This window comes from Oncorhynchus gorbuscha, linkage group LG03 (genome assembly GCF_021184085.1).
Source record: "Oncorhynchus gorbuscha isolate QuinsamMale2020 ecotype Even-year linkage group LG03, OgorEven_v1.0, whole genome shotgun sequence".
Lineage (NCBI taxonomy): Eukaryota > Metazoa > Chordata > Actinopteri > Salmoniformes > Salmonidae > Oncorhynchus > Oncorhynchus gorbuscha.
In genome coordinates this window covers 79,739,851-79,761,790 of record NC_060175.1, presented here as the reverse complement: position 1 = coordinate 79,761,790, position 21,940 = coordinate 79,739,851, and the positions used below count along the sequence as shown (strand labels likewise).

Sequence of the window (21,940 nt, the reverse complement as noted above, 5' to 3'; positions counted from 1 at the left end):
GAGTGCATGCGTGTAGTGTAAACATGTCTGTGTATATACATAAAAGTGTGCACATAGGTGGATGACTTATGTGATTTTTGATTGTTTTTGTGTGTTGCCTTATTCTTTCAACACATGTTCTTCCATGACGATTCCAGCCTTTGAGCAGCCATCCCCAGGCCCTAATCTTAAAAAGGAAAAGGAGTTTGAAAATAAGTCCCGTAAGGCCACCGATCACAGATGAATTATGGGAAACGAGGTGACAGTGATGTCAGAAATCCCATCCCCACATCCTCAGTGTAATAAAGCGGAGGTGAGCGTTTGACCTCTTGAGTGTGAACTCAACGTGTCAGAGGTGTCTTTCTGTGAAGGTCATGGTTCAAGGTCTTTAAACGGGACAATCAAAAACATGGCAGCAACACAACATGGTGCCCATCTGCAGGAATTCCTACTTTGTACTACAGAGAAAAACAAAGGCGAGTTCCCCCCCACGCCAAAATAATTTCGACAGGAAGTCAATCAAAGAAATGTACTCTTACTGTGCTTTAAAAACTAAATGTGGTAGCTGACACTAACATGGTGCCCATCTGTGGGAATTCCCACTTCAGATTACAGAGAGACACAAAGGCAAGTTTCCCTTCCTCCCAATAAATTAATCGAAGAAATATTTGCTTTAACAGTATAAAATCTATATGTGAGGTAACTTTTACACTAATATAAGAAAGAATGATCAAATACAGCTAAACATAAATGTTTATATAGTTGGATGGATTTATTGGATTGAAAGCCACAGCCAGCTCCATCTATCAGGTTCCCACTCATGCCATGTGTTTTAGTGCTTGAACCTATGAGTAACAAAAGGACCTGTAGGCTGCTGAAACAAGATGGCTGCCATTGAGTTTTTCCACTCAGAATTCAAGGGTTTTTCCTCTGCCAAGCAACATACTTTATATTCAGCGCCATAAGAGGCACTTCTGTTTAAGTTAAACTATTCTAAAACAAAGACAATATGGCCACTTTATTTAGAATGAAACCAAATGGGTATAAAGCATGCTACCACACAACATTGCACAACACATTGCACAACAATAATACATTGCTTCCCTATCTCTTGAAACAAACTGCGAAAGTCTGTTTTAACAAGCATCAGAATTCATTGGTATTTGGCATTGAAACTTTCCATAGAAACACACAGGGTCAGAGCCTCCAGAGGTGCGCAGTGGTCTAGGCACTGTATCGCAGTGCTAGCTGTGCCACTAGCGATTCTGGGTTAGAGTCCAGGCTCTGTCGCAGCCGGCTGCCACTGGGAGACCCATGGGGTGGCGCACAATTGGCCCAGCATCGTCCGGTTTAGGGGAGGGTTTGGCCGACAGGGATGTCCTTGTCGCATCATGCACTAGCGACTCCTGTGTCGTGCCTGGCGCAGTGCACGCTGACACGGTCGCCAGGTGTACGGTGTTTCCTCCGACACATTGGTGCGGCTGGCTTCTGGGTTAAGTGGGCATTGTGTCAAGAAGCAGTGAGGCTTGGTTGGGTTGTGTTTTGGAGGACGCGGCTCTCGACCTTCGCATCTCCCGAGTCCGTACGGGAGTTGCAGCGATGAGACAAGACTACCTACCAATTTGATACCACGAAATTGGGGAGAAAAAAGGGGTAAAAAATGAACACATATGGTCTCAGTGTGGGCTGATGAAAAGAAGGGTGCAGTTAAGTTACAGGAGTTGGAAGCTCAATGGTTAAATCAGGGGTTCTCAAAGTGGGGTCAGAGGTCCACGGAGGTACAGCAGCCAGATCTCAAAATATAAAAGAATGTACATAAAACATATATATATATATACTGTAACAACAACAGATTAAGCACATTTTGGAAAAGTGATCCATGGAATAAGTTTAGAGGGTGTAATACAATAAACTCACAGGGATATTAGTATTGTATTTGTATTCCCCAAAAATGATTTTATTTTTTAACATAAATGCACTGTAATTTAAAGCTTTAAAGCTGCAACGTTGTCTCTACCTCGCAAAAACATGTACAATGGCAAAACTGCTCAATTTTATCTCCAATACCAAGAGGTGGGACTTAAAATGTATTCCTTGTTGCAGCCTTCACATGGCGCAAGACTTGGTTCAGTTAGTTGGTCATAGTAAAACTCCATGTTGTGTTGTGTTCTAAATATGACGGTGTCCCTGTCAAATTTGCTATCTGAAAAAAAGGGGTCCCCGACCCCAAAAAGTTTGAGAACCCCTGGGTTAAATGACCTTGAGCGACAGCACAGGTTAAAAGATCATTGAAAGGTAGGTTTAGAAAGAGGAGTCAATCACAAGGGATACGCTTTAAATGCTCCCTTATAGAGTAGGATATGCATGAATAAGACTGCCAGCAAAGCTACTGAAAGGTACTCGCTCAGCTTCAACTGTCTGTTTGATATGTTTCCAGGCAGGTTCCCGTACGTCTAACTCAAGGACTTAAATATTTAATTTGAGAGAAATTAATAACATCCAGGATTCCTAAAATGAAGTTTAACAATTTTGAAAATGTATTCATGGAGCTAAAGTTAAAGGGAAATCCTGACCAAGACCAACATTTGAAGTATTTTTAAATAATGACAATACATTGATACATTTTTATTTATCAAGATAGCTTTGTATGTTCAAGCTAGATATGAACTAAGTACCAAAACTAAAAACTATATAAATATATACTGTATATATTGGAAAGGAAAATCATAATCTCATGACCAGTTTTTTTCGTACGCTACTTTTATAATAAGTAAAAAAATATGCAATTCCTTAGGGTAAAGAGCCGCTGACAAACAAATTGTCAATTCATCTTTTTGGCATTAATATTCCATCAAGCACTCAGGGAAGTAAGGCTTTCCCAATCCAAAGACAAGCTTCAAACGATTGTTATCAATGCCTCATACTCTCATTATACATACCCCATTAAGACCATAGAGAAAAGAACTGGAACAAATAATTAGGCTCCTCACAGACATCCAGTAGATCCATTCAATGCCGAATTGTCATTATAATGTAGGATGTTGTGAGTAGACATAAGCAATATAACCCACAGAGAAAATATTGTAAAGGCAGTGTTGTCTATTGGTCACAAATGCTTTGATTCCTGTGATAACACAAAGCTTCCCATGCTGTGTCTGTTGCCAACCACCCACTATGATTGCTGCCCAGCAGCCTGCAGGGATGTTACAAACACACTCATTACTGGCTGACTCAGGGATGGTGATGATAACATGCAACAATATAATGTTTTTAACATCCTGTTATATGTATTATCTATGTGTGAAAATATAACATGTATAATTATCGCTATAACATTTATAATTATCGCTCCTCTCCCAGCCCAAGTCACAGTACGATCGTCAATCGTAATAATCTTTTGACAGACATGAATATTATTGGCAAATGGCAGGGTGTGAAAATTGAAGCAGAGAGAGTGGAGGCAAATAGATTGAGGTGGCATTTGACATGGGAAATGAGGGGAGCAGCTAGGAGGGGTATGTGAGTGACCTCCATTCACCCTAATAACTTCATAAATCTAATCCTTAAATCCATGTCTGTGGCCTTTAGTAAGTGAATGCAGTCTGTGGGGCCTAGCAGCCTTACACAGTCCTCTTCCTTCTATGAGGGGTGAATTCCAAAGTCAGATTTAAGGAGTTATGGTAGGAAATAATTAATCCTTGAAAAAAAGAGCTTCTACTAATGACAACAATGAATTTCACACAATCATCAAAAAAGTTGCTTCAAACATGACCATGAGGAGTCCCAAATCATAGAGAAATATTGTTCTTAATTAAAAGGGCAATCTACAGTTCAATCAATAACAATGCGGGCACCCCACCACTGTTTAAGGTTCTGATGAGGTACTACAGTTGAACTAAGCTCATGAGGTATTATATTCTTCAAGAATCAATGGGTCTACGTCATTGAATTGAAAGTACAAAAATGGAGATACCAGACGCAGATTGAGTTTTTATTTAATTCTGTCTAAAATAGGCCTCATGACTTCTTAAAGAGAGAGAGAGAGATTGGTGATGTGTTGTGTCTACAATGCTAGACTAATATGGGTAGAATATGTGGACAACTAAAAATACCTAGGTGTCTGGTTAGACTGTAAACTCTCCTTCCAGACTCACATTAAGCATCTCCAATCCAAAGTGAAATCTAGAATCGGCTTCCTATTTCTCAACAATGCCTCCTTCACTCATGCTGCCAAACATACCCTGGTAAAACCGACTATCCTACCAATCCTTGACATCGGCGATGTCATTTACAAAATAGCCTCCAACACTCTACTCAGCAAATTGGATGTAGTCTATCACAGTTCCATCGGTTTTGTCACCAAAGCCCCATATACTACCCACCACTGCGACCTGTATGCTCTCGTTGGCTGGAACTCACTACATATTGGTCACCAAACCCACTGGCTCCAGGTCATCTATAAGTCTTTGCTAGCTAAAGCCCTGCCTTATCTCAGCTCACTGGTCTCCATAGTAACCCCCACCTGTAGCACGCGCTCCAGAAGTTATATTTCACGTGTCATCCATAAAGCCAACACCTCATTTGGCCACCTTTCCTTCCAGTTCTCTGCTGCCAATGACTGGAACAAAGTGCAAAAAAAAAATCACTGTAGATGGAGACGTATATCTCCCTCACTAACTTTAAGCATCAGCTGTCAGAGCAGCTTACCGATCACTGTACCTGTACACAGCCCATCTGTAAATAGCACACCCAACTACCTCATCCCCATATTGTTATTTATTTTTATGCACCCCAGTATCTCTCCTTGCACATCATAATCTGAACATCCATCACACCACTTAATGCTAAATTGTAATGATTTTTGCCACTATGGCCTATTTATTGCCTTACCTCCCTAACCTTACTACATTTGCACACAATGTACATAGATTTTTCTATTGTGTTTTTGACTGTATGTTTGTTAATCCCATGTGTAGCTCTGTGTTCTTGTTTTTGTCACACTGCTTTTATCTTGGCCAGGTCGCAGTTGTAAATGAGAACTTGTTCTCAACTGGCCTACCTGGTTAAATAAAGGTGAAATAAAAAAATGTGGAAAGGAAATCCCACATCTTCAGATGTCATTTCGTCACTACCAAAGAGACAAGAGTGCCTGACCTGCGCCAACAAGCTTGAACAATTCCCAAGAGAGACATCATAGCAGTAGGTGTGGTGAACTGAAGGAAGTGACACCTCTATTTGGTTTCACTGCTGTCTCACACATATTGGCCAAATCCTCCTATTGCCTTCCATTGTCCAACCAGAGCGTTCACAATGACCATTCTGTGGGGGGCTTCCACTTTCTCCCATCCAGTTCATGTCTTGCCAAAGAGGAAACAAAAAGCCATTGTACTGAGGTTCTGCTGCTGACTATAGACAGACCCTGTTTATAGACCCATCAGTTAATTGTGGCTTTGCACAAGTATGACCTTTCTCATGAGTTCTGTTGAGATGATTGCAACTTTTCACAGAAAGGGACCATCATAACACATAGTTGTATCTTTGCTTAGCTGACATTTTGATTTAGGCTAATTGTATTGTGGAATTATTGATGTCCTGCTACAATATCTTAGGATACAGCAATCTTAAACTGCTACTTTACCCCTGACAGAGTAACCATGTAATTTAAACTCATATTCATTCAAACACATTACGTTATTAAAAGTATCCTGCTCCATAAGCGCTGTTGACGCCTGATATCAGTTCAAATGTGTATGTGACAGAGGGTGTCCTGTCATTTAGTCTCCCATTCTAATTTGTTAACCCTGTGAAGATTACACGACAGGCTTATATTTAATCTGTAATAATACAAAAACATGTTGAAATGTGTATGTGTCTTGTATATCATTTGTAAATGTTATGTGTGAATTTTGCTGTTAAATGTTCATCTTATCCGACTTGCCACAACTGAAGTTCCCTCTGGGAAAAAAATAAAGTTACTCTATTCTATTCATAGTCAGCAAAAGCAATTGGAGCACTAAGACGCCTTATCTTAGTGCTTATTCCGCTGTCATTTGTCTGATTGTTATCTGATTGCACCACATCCTCTTTGCCTGTAGGGTGTTACCTTAATATGAGAGAACGTGTTGATTAAATAGAGCACACACAACCCCCTTTGTCATTTTGAAACCTATTATCACACCATGTCATGCATGTTATAATTAAAAATCTACACCAGTCATGTGGGGTGAGGTGGTGACGATGAAGGCCGGGCAGGCAATCAGAGTTGGTTCGTGTCTTAAATGGCATTCTATTCCCTATATAATGCACTACTTTTGACCAGAGCCCTATGGGACCTGGTCAAAAAGTAGTGCACTATAAAGGGAATAGAGGGCCATTTGGGATGCAGCCCTAGTTGGCTCCTGGATGAAATGGATCAATGTTGTGTCTTTGATGAAGGTTGTGCAGTGTGAGTCAGCTCTCTCTCTGTAGTGGTGGGAACTGAAATAGAAAACCATCTGTGTATTTGTCTGTATTAGTAACATGAACAAAAGATTTTGGGCCAGATTCACTCGGTACTCGCTGATAGATGTATTCACCTGCTGTGTTCTGGAGTGGACAAAACATCAAAGGTTGAACACAAAGGTAAAAGAAAGGTTACGAGAAGGAATATGGCCTCTCAGTAGATCATTAGTGAAGACAGGTGTGTGTGCATGTATTTATTTAGGCCTGCTTTACTTACACAGATAGCAGACATATTATTGCAACAGCTGCCCTATTCAGTTTTATTTAATTGATCATAAACAGAGTTTCCCATAACATTGCTTCTACATCAGCATTGCTTTCCATTTGGGGGTTTAGGCTGGGTTTCTGTATAAGCACTCTGTGACCTGCTGCTGTAATAAAGGGCTTTATAAATACATTTGATTGATTGATTAGGAACGAGGATATAAGAAAGTCTTATTGTAGGCCTAATAAAAAAAACACGCACCCAACAGTACATCCCCTCTTTGTCACCAGCCTGGGTGTCACTCATCCTACCAATAGAAGTATTTGACCCTCGCCCCCTGTCTGAGTATGACTGTCTGTGCTCAACTAGCTGCAAGCACTCCCACAATAACAGTATTGACGTCACTAGCCATCAGTCCGCAAAACTGCGAGAGAGCGAGTGGCGATAGAAGGGAATAGCAAAGCGGCGCTGGGGGCGGCCATTTTAGGAGTATCACGGTTGCCGAATACATCTTCTGAAATTGTTTTTCTTGAGAGAGCTATATATTTTATTATAGGCGAGGATATAATACGTTTGATTTTATTTTCCCGTGTTGTAATTCGAATTTGGGATGCAGATCAGAAGGTATAAACATTTTGCATCCGTTGTCGGACTGGTCCTCGGACTATTATGTGCGGTGGAGGCAGCTAAAGGTAAGCCAAAGACGAGGGTTTATCTCTGCGTTGTCTGCCTATGTTCGGGCGAACGAACGACTTTCATGGAAGGAAAATTAAGGCCAATCCTCCGTCTTGCCTACACATTGTTTATTATAAAAGGCTACAATTAATAACCTAGATAATGGCATTCCTACGGGATGTATCTGGTCAACCTGACAAGGCTACTGATTGCCATAGCGGATGGATGTCGCTTACTACAAAGTAGACTATTCGTCTGTGTCAGTGCATAGCGCGACACTGTAGCTATTTGATCAAAAATGCAATCAAACCCAACTTAAATTCTATCCATTTGGCATCGTCACTGTAATTTTTAATTAGTATCATGAAATGATGCGGGGCCATTATATCTGTATGAATTAAAGAGGTTGTTTTCTGTTTCTCCCTTCTGCCAGACGTCAATGTTATTTTGGGTGCCCATCCATTGTAGGCCTATCTGCATAAATCCAATTAAATTTGCAAACATACACGTTGGCATTAGATTTTTAATATAGCCCTTAATTTATCAGAGCCCATACTATGGTTAGCCTATAGGCGTTCCCTTGTCTGCTTCATTCACCTGTTTTTATTTTTCAGGGCCCGGTTTCCCAAAAGCATCTTAAGGTTAAATTCATCGAACTTAGCTTTAAAATGCTTTTGGGAAACCGGACCAAGTAGGCTACGTAGCACTTGTTTATTTATTCATTTTAAAAATCTACGTTACCCCAAAGCCGTGATTTAAGTGCATGTTTAAATGCCCCAAACACATTGTTAGGGCAATTTTGATTTAAATACAGATGTTTGATTTGGTAGCCTAATTGTTTTACCGACGCTGCGGGCGCACATCGTCTGATCGTCGCTTGTTAACTACGCATTGCAGACCCTTCTCACAAGTACCATTTGTATCTGGGTTTAAAAATGAATGCGTTATCATCACAGGTTTAGCGAAATCCCTACTATACTGCTTGTACAATGCTGCAGGTGCATCAGCGGTCCTCACTGAAATGCCAAAGATATGATGGACCGATTAGACACAAGAAGAAGTAGCTTGCCAACACCGAATGCCTTTGCTGCAGGGCGGTCCACGTCGCGCCAGCAGTTCAATATTGAAAGATGAAGACCTCTCATTATCAATGTATAGAACATATCTACCTCTATCCAGTGACCTCTCAATGTGAACGCTCCAAATGTTGCCGACTTTTCATGTTAAGGCAGGTGCTCAACATGCGCAGTTAGGCGCAACACTGGAGATTGAAATGTATCCTTTTTTTTCCCACGGCACACCCATTTTCAAGATCAAAACGACGGTCTCGGAGTAATAGGGAAACGTTCATATTCGTCTTCATTCTTTTAGCAAGGGTCATATCGATTTAAGATCCAAAGATGTCAAACAGTGAGGCTCCACCAGCAACTCTGGTTCTTTGTGATAACTGTGTTGCCATGTCAGGCAGCTGAGGATGCTTGAGAAGAGACCACCATTGAAAAGCAATAACCTCATTTTCCGTGATTACATCAAATTGTAGCCTATCCATGTGGTGACTAAGTCATTTAATTACTCAGTCTAGACATGATTTGAATACCATGCAACTAACATAATAGCCTATATACAGTATTTGGGACAATAATGGATACATTAAGCTAAAGGCTAGTTTGTGCTTCACATTTTTATGATTAGAAAAGACTAAAAGTAGTCTACTTTTTCTTCCATGATTATTGATTAGCCTTTGTCTCATGATAAACATTGTAAATACTGTTTTTTTCTTCTTTGGAATATGCAGTATAACGTTAGCATATGAGGACCTTCAGCCCAGTTCCAGGCAGTGTATGACTCTCTCTTTTTGGCATTGTGTTTGGATAGTGCACCTGCTCACTTCCCAGATCCTATCAGGAAAGCGACTTGTGAAATCCACATCTTGCTGTGAGCTTATCTTTATTGTCTAAAGGTCAATTGCCTCTATGCAATGCATCAACAATAATTGTGTTCTGTTGCATACTTGTGTGATGATAAGCTCCATTCTCACTGCAAAAGACCATGAAACAATTCACATTGCTCATTCAATGAATATATTTTTTGTTTTTGATCACTCGTTTCAAAGCTGTTTCTATTGTGTCCACTTGAAGGTCCTTTCTTGAATTTTAGAAATACCCTCAGAGGTCTTTGTGTGGCCACTTTTTGAATGTACAGTGGCTTGTGAAAGTATTCACCCCCTTGGCATTTTTCCTATTTTGTTGCCTTACAACCTGGAATTAAAATATATTTTTGTGGGGTTTGTATCATTTGATTTATTACAACATGCCTACCACTTTGAAGATGCAAAATATTTTTTGTGAAACAATCAGGAAATAAGACAAAAAATGCACTTGAGCGTGTGTACCTATTCACCCCCCAAAGTCAATACTTTGTAGAGACACCTTTTGCAGCAATTACAGCTGCAATAATCTTGGGGTATGTCTCTATAAGCTTGGCACATATAGTCACTGGGATTTTTGCCCATTCTTCAAGGCAAAACAGCTCCAGGTCCTTCAAGTTGGATCGGTTCTGCTGGTGTACAGCAATCTTGAAGTCATACCACAGATTTTCAATTGGATTGAGGTCTGGGCTTTGACTAGGCCATTCCAAGGCATTTAAAATGTTTCCCCTTAAACCACATGAGTGTTGCTTTAGCAGTATGCTTAGGGTCATTGTCCTGCTGGAAGGTGAACCTCCGTCCCAGTCTTAAATCTCTGGAAGACAAACAGGTTTCCCTCAATAATTTCCCTCTATTTAGCGCCATCCATCATTAAATTCTGACCAGTTTCCCAGTCCTTGCCGATGAAAATGATCCCCACAGCATGATGCTGCCACCACCATGCTTCACTGGGATGGCGTTCTCGGGTGATGAGAGGTGTTGGGTTTGCGCCAGACATGGCATTTTCCTTGATGGTCAAAAAGCTCCATTTTAGTCTCATCTGACCAGAGTACCTTCTTCCATATGTTTGGGGATTCTCCCAAATGCCGTTTGTCCCTGACCTGTTTGGAGAGCTCCTTGGTCTTCAAAATGCCTCTTGCTTTGTGGTGTGGCAGACTCTGCAGCCTTTCAAAACAGGTGTGTGTGTGTGTATGTGTGTGTGTATATATATATATATATTGAGAGCATATGATAGATCATGTGACACTTAGATTGCACACAGGTGGACTTTAACTAATTATGTGGCTTCTGAAGGTAATTGGTTGCACCAGATCTTATTTTGGGGCTTCATAGCAAAGGGGGTGAATACATATGCAGGCACAACTTTTCAGTTTTTTATTTTAATAATTTTTTGTAACAAATGATTTAAAAAATTTCACTTAACCAATTTGGACTATTTTGTGTATGTACATGAAAGCCAAATAACAATACATTTTAAATTACAGGTTGTTATGCAACAAAATAGGAAAAACGCCAAGGCGGATGAATACTTTTGCAAGGCAACTGTATGGGTATGATTCATTGGCAGGGTATGGCAAGCATAGAGATCCAATGATGTCAGGCCTGTTACTGTATCCTATTTTTTATTTATTTAACCTTTATTTAACTAGGCAAGTCAGTTAAAAACAAAGTCTTATTTACAATTAGGGCCTACACTGGCCAAACCCTAACGACGCTGGGCCAATTGTGCGCTGCCCTATGGGACTCCCAATCATGGCTGGTTGTGATACAGCCTGGAATCAAAACAGGGTCTGTCGTGACGCCTCAAGCACTGAGATGCAGTGCCTTAGACTGCTGCGCCACTCGGGAGGCCTAGTAACCAGTTATGTTATTAATAAAGTAGGTTCACACATTCAAATATGTCACTACTGTATGCAAAGAGAACACAAGGTACTGGCTTTTAAGGTCATCATTCCTAAGATTATATGGACAAGGAGAACCTGATCCGACACCAGCACTCCTACTCAGGCTGTTATTGAATAGGGACCCAGACACTACTCTATCTGCAAGCATCTCTTGGACTATCCTAATTTTAGGCGCATCCTTATTTTAAGTGGCCAAAATTAAGTTAGCATAAGCAAAGTATAGCCAGTCTGTCAGCCTGGGGGACAACATGTGCCTCTTCCGCAAAAACATATTCTGTTCAAATTTCTGAGGCAGGAGTCTCGACTGGTCTTTCCTCAATCATTTGACTCAGCAAAATAGTTTATTCAAGGATTTTTACACTTACATGATTGGAATGAATCCTGCTTGGATGGGTTTAGATTATGATTGATAATGGCACATTCATACTGTGTGTTGTTTCCTAGCTTTCTGATGTTAACACACAAAGTGTATCCAGCCAATGGTTCCCCATAAACCTCCCAGTCAAATGCTTGGCCTGCCTGAGCAGAGCTCTGCATGATGATGCATGGGCCTCAGCCTCTATACACAGACAAAGAACTGGCTGCTAGAATATCTCGGCAGCTCATTCATCATCCAATTAACAAATTGGGTTCCCAGCTTTCTGTTCCGTGGAGTTAACAAATGCACATATCATTATTAAATTATAAATCATGTGCGAGTGTTTCCTAGCTGTCCAGGCCTGCTGCTTGCGTTGCTTGTCAAGGGAGACACATGTTGATTTAACTTATTGATGCCCGCAGAATGTAGTCTAGCATGTATACAGAAGGTTGGTTTGATTACAAAGGGTAAGAGGGAAGACAAATTCCATGTTTTGTGGTTTTGACAAATGTAAACCCTTGTATTTGTCAAATAAAATGCATTTTCTATGTATTTTTTTAATTGTCTTAGCAAACAGTGGACAGGTGCACCTCAGAGGCCAGTTTGTTTTAAACCCCAAATGCCGGTTAGCCCTTAGGTCTAAGTGTGCTAATAGTATTGGTCTTCTTATCACAAAATGACAAGCTAAAAAATAACTGCAAAACGTCAGTGACAAACGAATGCATGATACACCAGGAATCTGTTGTCGTAAACCAAACATTTTGTGGATTCTTGTAAAGATAACAGTAGGCACATTTTCCTATAATATTGTTACATTTGTTGCGTTCCATTGTTCAGCACTAAAACCAGGATCCGGTTACAGGCTTGTTTTCATAGCAAACCACATTTGTCTGGTATCGATGGCATCATAGGTTAAATGTGAAATATAAAGGAGAGAGAGATTTACTGTTATTCTACTCTATTAATGAGCACAGCTTTTTGATCCTGTACTAGACCTAGGCTGTTAGTTTAGTTGAATGTCATTGCTTTCAGCTGGGAAATGGTCAAGAAAATGCCACCAACCACTAAGTGATTTTGTTTGGTATATTTTGTGATTTTCTTCAGAATTCTATCCCTGTGACACAATATCTTGTAAAGCCATTGATTATCAAACTACATTGTTGGAAGAATCCCTGTATTAGCTTACAGTTTAAAGTGCATGTTCATTGTAAGTAGGCTATACAGATGGTGTATCGGACATGGCCACACCTCACCATTTTCTGTGGTTTCCATCACAGGAATATCTCCCTCAGATCACAACAAAATATATTCCTTTTTTTCTAGCCTTTTTTCCCCATAAGATAATGATAATGCCTTGAATGGATTTCTCACCCCCTCCCTGCAAAACTATTCTTGCCCTATAATGAGGTGCCTGTTTCAGAATTAACTCTTGAATCGTTGCCTCATTTATTCATAGAATTCACAGTGGAACAAAGAGCTTTTGGGCCCAGAGTCATAATGAGAACATCACAATGCGGTCACTGTTAAAAGCCCCCAAGAATACGTGGATGAGCTCATCTTCAGAAAGTGCATAGTTTGAGCATTTAGATTTTCTTCAGTGTGAAATGTTTTTGCCAGAGAAAAAGACAACCACCGACAACCAGCTTTAAGTAGGCCTGGTGGTAACTTCCTTTCGATTGGTCCCTTTGGTAGCTGAATTGAGTCAGTGACCTGTCAAGAATGGGTCATTCAATTGTGAATATTAAATTGTTCTTCGTCATACTTGGTCAGCTGGCTGTGTTGTTGTGTCTACATTCACAGAACATACAGCGGAACAGCTGATGCATAGCTTAACATAAATATTGCATTCTGGGAATGTATGACATGTTGATTTCATTCAGATAATGTATTTGCCATGCTAAAGGCACAATCTGTAGCTTTGTCTATGAATTTGAGTGTTTACATTTCCCCATTCCCATCCCTCAGCTTTCCAAACTAAGTGACCAGGATTAGGCTGTTGAAATTGCAGATGCTGCGTTGAAGAAATTTGGGTACAGTTACAACACTTTTAGGCTACATCAGAATGTCATTTGATCACAGTACAGGAAATATAGGGTTTTGGAATAAAACAAGCCAACAGAAACTCATATGAAACCCATGGTATTGAAGAATATAATCAATGGATTTTCAGAATGAATTTCTGAATGGAAAGCCTAAGGCGTCAAATATATTGACCGTAATGAAAATAAAAAATGACGCCTCCATTTGTGGCCCTTGTAACATAAACAGCGGTGTTTTGTTGTAATTTGAGCCATAAAGCAGAGGCACTGCCTTATCTGGTGTGGTATCTCTTGCCAGAGCTTCTTTGTTACTAGGGAGAAATATAGCCCTCTGGAGCTTTGTGTCTGAACACATGAATACCAGGAGCCGTCCTGGGAAACGGGTAACCAGAGAACCCATTTACCTGCTGCAGTCACACATCCACAGGTCTCACCGGCCTATGCAGTCCTGTACTGGGACTGGGGCGGACTCCTGCAAACTCTCACTCCCTCACTCTCACTGCATAGCCTCTTGTGTGTGTCTCTCTCGCTCTCCGAGAGGTGATTGAGTTACATTCAAACCCTCAATGCCCCCACCCTCCACCACCTACCTTCTCAGAGAATAATGGTCTGGCCTTGTTGCAGGGGTGGATTGGTGGAGGGACTGCTTGGTGGACAAACAAACGTTGTTTCGTGGTTAGGGCGCTTGATGAGAGGCTCTCCTGTGTTTTGCGTGATCAGAGATATTTAGGGAATGGTGCCATGAGACCTGGGTTTGCCCAGAGGGCTTCCCCAGAACAGTTGACGCTCTGTGGTAGAGGCGGCTTCTGTCAATAAGCACAGCAAACACAGAAGTGTGCCCCCAATGTTTTCGACTGTGGACAGATTGAGTCCATTGATTACCCCATGTCAATAGAATTCAAAGGTCCCCCACTCCTCCTTGTTGTAGGTTAAGTCATGTCTCTACTTGAATTTGGATTAATTGAATACCTTCGTATTTCGTCAACCTTGTCTGACTGGTGTTTCCACTAGATATTTTTTTGACCTTAGGCATAACACTAAAGGCGTCAGCATGCTTCAGTTTGGCGAACCGAACGAGTGTACTCGCATACTCCCTTAAAAGACCATTGCTTGAAAAAGAAAAAAGCAGCAATAGTATTGTTTGTTCAGGTTGAGACGCGGGCCATTAAACACTTCCTAAAAATAGTCATAATTAATCTATGACTCAAGTGTCATTATAGATATATTTTCTGTTGTTGTGATCTTAGTCGTGCAATTTTGAATCTGACTATGTTTATTCAGTATTCAAGTGAAAAAATGTGCATGATAAGTCGTCTTCTGGTTGAGTGACTACAGGCACTTCATTGAAGAATCCCTACTGTTGACCAGTTGTCAACAAGGGGGCGTAGACTTCGGCTACCGACTTCGGCTACCGACTTCGGCTACCGACTTCGGCTACCGACTTCGGCTACCGACTTCGGCTACCGACTTCGGCTACCGACTTCGGCTTGCTTCAAGAAAAAATGTAGTGTGCCCAAATCGACGAAAAAAAACCCTTGTTGAAGTCAAACATCATATTATATGCACAAACTCTTCTAACTGTTTTGGCCGAGAAGCATGTGGGCGCATTTAGTCTTTTAATTTTTTTATTTTATTTTTTAATTTCACCTTTATTTAACCAGGTAGGCTAGTTGAGAACAAGTTCTCATTTGCAACTGCGACCTGGCCAAGATAAAGCATAGCAGTGTGAACAGACAACACAGAGTTACATATGGAGTCAGGGCTGGTGCAGGGGGTTATTATGTGGTTGTTTTTATTGAACATGCACCCGATTGCATCATCTCTATAAGCGTTCAACACACAATTTTTATAGAACCACTTGAGTCAAATACCGCGGAGTGCTCTATGTTTGTGGGGAGAGCTGTTGGTTTCAATTGAGCTGGAATGCAAGGGAACTGCATTTCCTTTTAGATACAATTTGTTAGCCATCGGATTGCAGCATTCACTAATAGCTCCACCAACAACTATAACTGCCTAATTCAACTCCTGCCTGTTTCATAAGTACACAACAACTACAGAAGTTCCCATTACTATCTGATATGAGTTCATCTGATCATCACAGATTGATCATCTGACATGGTGATGCCGCAGTCAGGAGAGCTATGCTGTACTTCTCCTCTTAGGCCGTGGTGGCCCAGCGTTATCTTATCTGCTTAGGCCTTCTGTTGGGCCAATAGTGAAGGCTATGGACAATAGGCTAATGGACACATGCAGAGCGCTTCAGCAGTGTCAGAGGGAGATAATGGGAGTGCATCAGATCCCTGTTTAGAGGTAGAGATGTCACGGTGGTAGCTAGCATGGTGATACTACTTTGTAGAGTGTGTGTGGGCGTCCCATTGTAATGCAGAATTACCAGGGGCTGTAGTGGGCCTGTAATTCTCACAGGAAGTATTTGAGCACAGTTAAGAGGTCAAACCGTACTGGGATCTTTTCAATAAAGAGAATGCTGCTAAACAGGTCTGTGGTTTGGTGTGGTCCTTTTTGAATAGCCTACGTTTTACTGCCCTGCCTCTTTGTGTACAGCACTTCTGTGTTGGGAACTACTAATGTGTATACACATTTGGAGCAGCAACTGATGACATTTTCCCAAATGTTATCATTCATAGGATTAGAAGCTATCATTTTACTGTAAAAACAGTAGCACTCATACTGTCTGATTTGCGCCTGTCTCAGTGGACTAATCCATTGTGGAGGCCACAGTGATGGCACAGTCCAATAAGAAGGGGAGTGTGGCTATGATCCACAAGGCACCTCTCTCTCCAGAATGAGCTCTCTCCCGCCATTTTGTCCGCATTCATTGATTCATGGGGCGGCAGCGTAGCCTAGTTGTTAGAGCGTTGGACTAGTAACCGGAAGTTCAAACCCCCGAGCTACCTGCCCGACTGCATAGTGCCAACTGTAAAGTTTGGTGGAGGAGGGATAATGGTCTGGGGCTAGGCCCCTTGGTGCCAGTGAAGGGAAATCTTAACGCTACAACCTACAATGACATTCTAGACAATATTGTGCTTACAACTTTGGGGAAGGCCCTTTCCTGTTTCAGCATAACAATGTCTCCGTCTGTGCACAAAGCGAGGTCCATACAGAAATGGTTTGTCGAGATTGGTGTGGAAGAACTTGATTGGCCTGCACAGAGCCCTGACCTCAACCCCATTGAACACCTTTAGGATGAATTGGAATGCCAACTGCGAGCCAGGCCTAATTGCCCAACATTAGTGCCCGACCTCAGTAATGCCCGTGGCTGAATGGAAGAAAGTCCCTGAAGCAAGTTTCCAATATCTAGTGGAATGCCCTCTCAGAAGAGTGGAGGCTGTTATAGCAGCAAAGCGGGGACCAACTCCATATTATAGCCCATGATTTTGGAATGAGATGTTTGACAAGCAAGGGTGGCAGCGTAGCCTTGTGGTTAGAGCGCTTGGACTAGTAACCGGAAGGTTGCGAGTTCAAACCCCCGAGCTGACATGGTACAAATCTGTCGTTCTGCCCCTGAACAGGCAGTTAACCCACTGTTCACAGGCCGTCATTGAAAATAAGAATATGTTCTTAACTGACTTGCCTGGTTAAATAAAGGTAAAATAAAAAAATACTTTTAGTATTTGGTAGCATTGCCTTTAAATTGTCTACCAAATACTAAAAGTATTTTTTTATTTTACCTTTATTTAACCAGGCAAGTCAGACTTGGGTAGCACTTGGGCCAAACGTTTTGGGTAGCCTTCCACAAGCTTCCCACAATATATTGGGTGAATTTTGGCCCATTCCTTCTGACAGCTGGTGTAACTGAGTCATGTTTGTAAGCCTCCTTGCTCACACATGCTTTTTCAGTTCTGCCCACAAATTTTCTATAGGATTGAGGTCATAGCTTTGTGATGATCCCTCCAATACCTTGACTTTGTTGTCCTCAAGCCATTTTGCCACAACATTGGAAGTAAGCTTGGGATCATTGTCCATTTGGAAGACCCATTTGCGACAAGCTTTAACTTCCTGACTGATGTCTTGAGATGTTGCTTCAATATATCCACCAAATTTTCCCCCCTCGTGATGCCATCTATTTTGTGAAGTGCACCAGTCCCTCCTGCAGCAAAGCACCCCCACAACATGATGCTGCCACCCCTTTGCTTCACGGTTGGGATGATGTTCTTCGGCTTGCAAGCCTCCCCATTTTTCCTCCAAAAATAATGATGGTCATTATGGCCAAACAGTTCTGTTTTTGTTTTTACAGACCAAAAAGTATAATCTGAAAGGCAGCTCAGCAAGGAAGAAGCCACTGTTCTAAAACCACCATTAAAAAAAATCCAGACTACGGTTTGCAACTGTACGTCGGGACAAAGATTGTACCTTTTGGAGAAATGTCCTCTGGTCTGATGAAACAAAAATAGAACTGGAGAAATGTGTAGAATTGCAGTAAATTGGCTGAAAAATTCAAAAATGGCTTTACAACGCCAAGATAGGGGGCCTCAAATTGGTCTCTAAAATGTAGCCACACCGATGGCACGACCGTGCTTATTACCACGCCCACCACATAAGCCCCTTTTTTTCTCCAGATAAAACTCTGTATATAATACTTTTTGTCAACATATTTCTCTCTTAAAATCCTGTTCTCGCGAATGACCTCCGCCTGCTCAGGAAGCGGGATAGCCATGCCTCCTCATTGGTTCAGCCTGAATCTCTTAGATTTGAGTGGTTGAAAAATCCAGTTGATTTGACATATCATCGGACTATGTAAATCTTGATTTTAGCTATCCCCTGATCCAGAGTCTTACCTTTTTAAAAATTGCTTTCTAATTTGTTTTAACTCAGGATGTGTGGGTATCTGATACTAGATCTGCTTTAAGGGCCATCTGTACTGACTCAAGCCCTATCATTTCAAAATTGTTCATCTTGACTTGTTGCAAAGTTGAAGATGTTGGCTAATAGTAGCGAGCTAGCTTGCCAGAGGGCTATGCTAAGGGATTTTAAGGACGATCCTCTCAGGTAAGAGAACATTTTTGATGCTGTTTTGAAGTGTATTTTGTTTGCAAACATGTTCAACCCTAGCCAGCAGCTAATAGGATTGGGTGGTATCCAGATTTTCATGTCATTATACCGTTTTTCTGTCATCCCAGGATATATGGTATTACAGGCGTAGTACACAAGGGGGTGCTAAAAAAAGCTATGTTTTTTTTCAGTACCATTAACAATTTATTCGCCTTTAAAAAAAATACATTTTAATGTTTGTATTTAAGTAAATAAATCAAATCAAATGTATTTATATAGCCCTTCGTACATCAGCGCTGTATAGAAACCCAGCCTAAAGTGCTGTACAGAAACCCAGCCTAAAACCCCAAACAGCAAACAATGCAGGTGTGAAAGCACGGTGGCTAGGAAAAACTCCCTAGAAAGGCCAAAACCTGGGAAGAAACCTAGAGAGGAACCAGGCTATGTGGGGTGGCCAGTCCTCTTCTGGCTGTGCTGGGTAGAGATTATAACAGAACATGACCAAGATGTTCAAATGTTCATAAATGACCAGCATGGTCGAATAATAATAAGGCAGAACAGTTGAAACTGGAGCAGCAGCACAGTCAGGTGGACTGGAGACAGCAAGGAGCCATCATGTCAGGTAGTCCTGGGGCACGGTCCTAGGGCTCAGGTCCTCCGAAAGAGAGAATTAGAGAGAGCATATGTGGGGTGGCCAGTCCTCTTCTGGCTGTGCCGGGTGGAGATTATAACAGAACGTGGCCAAGATGTTCAAATGTTCATAAATGACCAGCATGGTTGAATAATAGTAAGGCAGAACAGTTGAAACTGGAGCAGCAGCATGGCCAGGTGGACTGGGGACAGCAAGGAGTCATCATGTCAGGTAGTCCTGGGACATGGTCCTAGGGCCCAGGCCAGTTAAACTGGAGCAGCAGCATGGCCAGGTGGACTGGGGACAGCAAGGAGTCATCATGTCAGGTAGTCCTGGCGCATGGTCCTAGGGCTCAGGTCCTCCGAGAGAGAGAGAAAGAAAGAGAGAAGGAGCGAATTAGAGAACGCACACTTAGATTCACACAGGACACCGAATAGGACAGGAGAAGTACTCCAGATATAACAAACTGACCCTAGCCCCCCGACACATAAACTACTGCAGCATAAATACTGGAGGCTGAGACAGGAGGGGTCAGGAGACACTGTGGCCCCATCCGAGGACACCCCCGGACAGGGCCAAACAGGAAGGATATAACCCCACCCACTTTGCCAAAGCACAGCCCCCACACCACTAGAGGGATATCTTCAACCACCAACTTACCATCCTGAGACAAGGCCGAGTATAGCCCACAAAGATCTCCGCCACGGCACAACCCAAGGGGGGGGCGCCAACCCAGACAGGCTGACCACAAATACCTGCAGTCAACTTCTTCTTCGTTCTTCATTTCACCTGTCACATTATTTGACATTTATGAAGCTTTCTGTAGTTCAAGAAGAAGATAATATGAAGCTACATTACATTTAATAAAGCCAGATCTGGCTCCAATACTTTCCTAGTATTTCTAAAATGACCCCCCCCCCCCCAATACAATAATGAACTTATTTCTTTGTATTTTTTTAATTGCTTCAGAATATTATCTCTATTGGCCCTACAACCCTTCCAGACAGAGCAATATAATATACTATGAGCAATAGGTCTACTGTAGATGATGATGGTCGATCTGTAAATTATGAACCTCTATCTTAGATTAGAAATTATATGATTGTTCACAGAAATGTGCCTCATGTACAGAAAATGTACTCCATTAAAAATCTGGAAGATATCTGTGATTTGTGTCATCCCTCATACTTGCTGTAGTTTACGATCTCTTCGACATAATAGGTTGATCCTACCAATCAGAAAGACATTAGCAAGAGAATAAGGGAAAAGGATGACAAAATACTCCTTGGCAAATTGCTCACTTCGCAAAAGGTACAGCTATGACTGTTCCTATATCAAAAGTAGACTTTCAGCATCCTTGTCACCAATATTCCCTCAAATATTTGGGGGGACTGAGCAGATTTTTGGTCTTGTGAGCAGAAACTTGAACGTTGTGCGAATTATGTGCCATTTCTGGCGTGCTTTTACAGTGAACATTGAGGCTGTACCCTTACAGTTTTAGACGGCCACAATAGCATATTGGCTGCTATTTGAGCATAATGTAGGCATACCAACAAAACCAATAGAGCAAATCCCATAATATTTTCACTTGGAAATAGCTTTTGATTTCTATGATGTAGCCTATATGTGTGTTTGCAGGCCTACATTGCATGAAACTTTAAACGTAACTCCCCAATGTTGACCTGTACTTATGTATAACTGGGCTAATAACTCACTAACTAGCAAAGAATATCAACGAAAGTGCACACACAAGGCTCTGTGCTCTGATCTGAACTAATCTGAAAAGCGTATTCCATCAGGAACCGATCGTGGGCTGTCCCTGCACTACAAAAAAATCACCAGCTCAGTTTGTTGCATTGAAAGGGGGCTAATTTTATAATGTTGATTTGATCACAGAAAAAACAGATCTATATAGTGCAAACTAATGGGGCGATCTCAGTGAAGTTCTCAATCTCTTGTCTCTGCACGGCATGGCATTTCTGCGTGGCAGTCCTGGAGGAGGTGCGCAGCTTAAAAGTAATGTTGCTTGTCAGAACAGTCAAAGAAACCTGCATAGGAAGGGAAAAGCCTCTGCTAAAAAAAAGCCTCCGAGTCTTGCTAGTTGCTGAACTTGTGAGCGAATGAAGCAGGGCTCTTTTGTCAATTCATCTCACCTTGATTCCTCGCATAATCTCGTCTCTCCTCAACTCCTTCTAAAAACACATTGAAGAAGAACTCATTAGGCGAGGGGCCTTCTCCAATATGGTTGGGAGGGAGGCGAGGAGATGGGATGCAAGAAGACCAATAGAGATTAGCCCAGGAGCATCCCATTATAGGATTAGGCCTAGATGTCTGTAGGTTTACTGTACATGATGGGTAACAGGATTGCATACCAGGTACAGTAGTGTCCTGTGCACTGCATATGCAAGTGTGTATGTCCACTGCAGGCTCTACATATTGTTGATATTAGAGGTCGACCGATTATGATTTTTCAACGCTGATATCGATTTTATTGGAGGACCAAAAAAAGGCGATACCGATTAATCGGACAGTTAAAATGTATTTTTATTTATTGTAATGACAATTACAACAATACTGAATTAACACTTATTTTAACTTACTATAATAAATCAATAAAATCAATTTAGCCTCAAATAAATAATGACATGTTCAATTTGGTTTAAATAATGTAAAAACAAAGTGTTGGAGAAGAAAGTAAAAGTGCAGTATGT

At 41.5% G+C, this 21,940-nt stretch overlaps 1 protein-coding gene across 5 annotated transcripts in view; it reads left to right on the top strand.

Moving 5' to 3' along the window:
- Positions 1–7,073: 7,073 nt before the first annotated feature.
- Positions 7,074–21,940, top strand: part of clstn1 (calsyntenin 1) — a 71,692-nt gene continuing 56,825 nt past the window's right edge. For 3 of the 5 annotated variants that reach the window (XM_046343869.1, XM_046343866.1, XM_046343867.1), the window contains exon 1: positions 7,077–7,377. In XM_046343869.1, the coding sequence (XP_046199825.1) occupies positions 7,296–7,377 (82 nt within the window). In that variant the 5' untranslated portion in view covers positions 7,077–7,295. Of the gene's footprint in view, positions 7,378–21,940 lie in introns of all 5 variants that reach the window. The other 2 variants (XM_046343868.1, XM_046343865.1) reach the window with 2 other exon arrangements.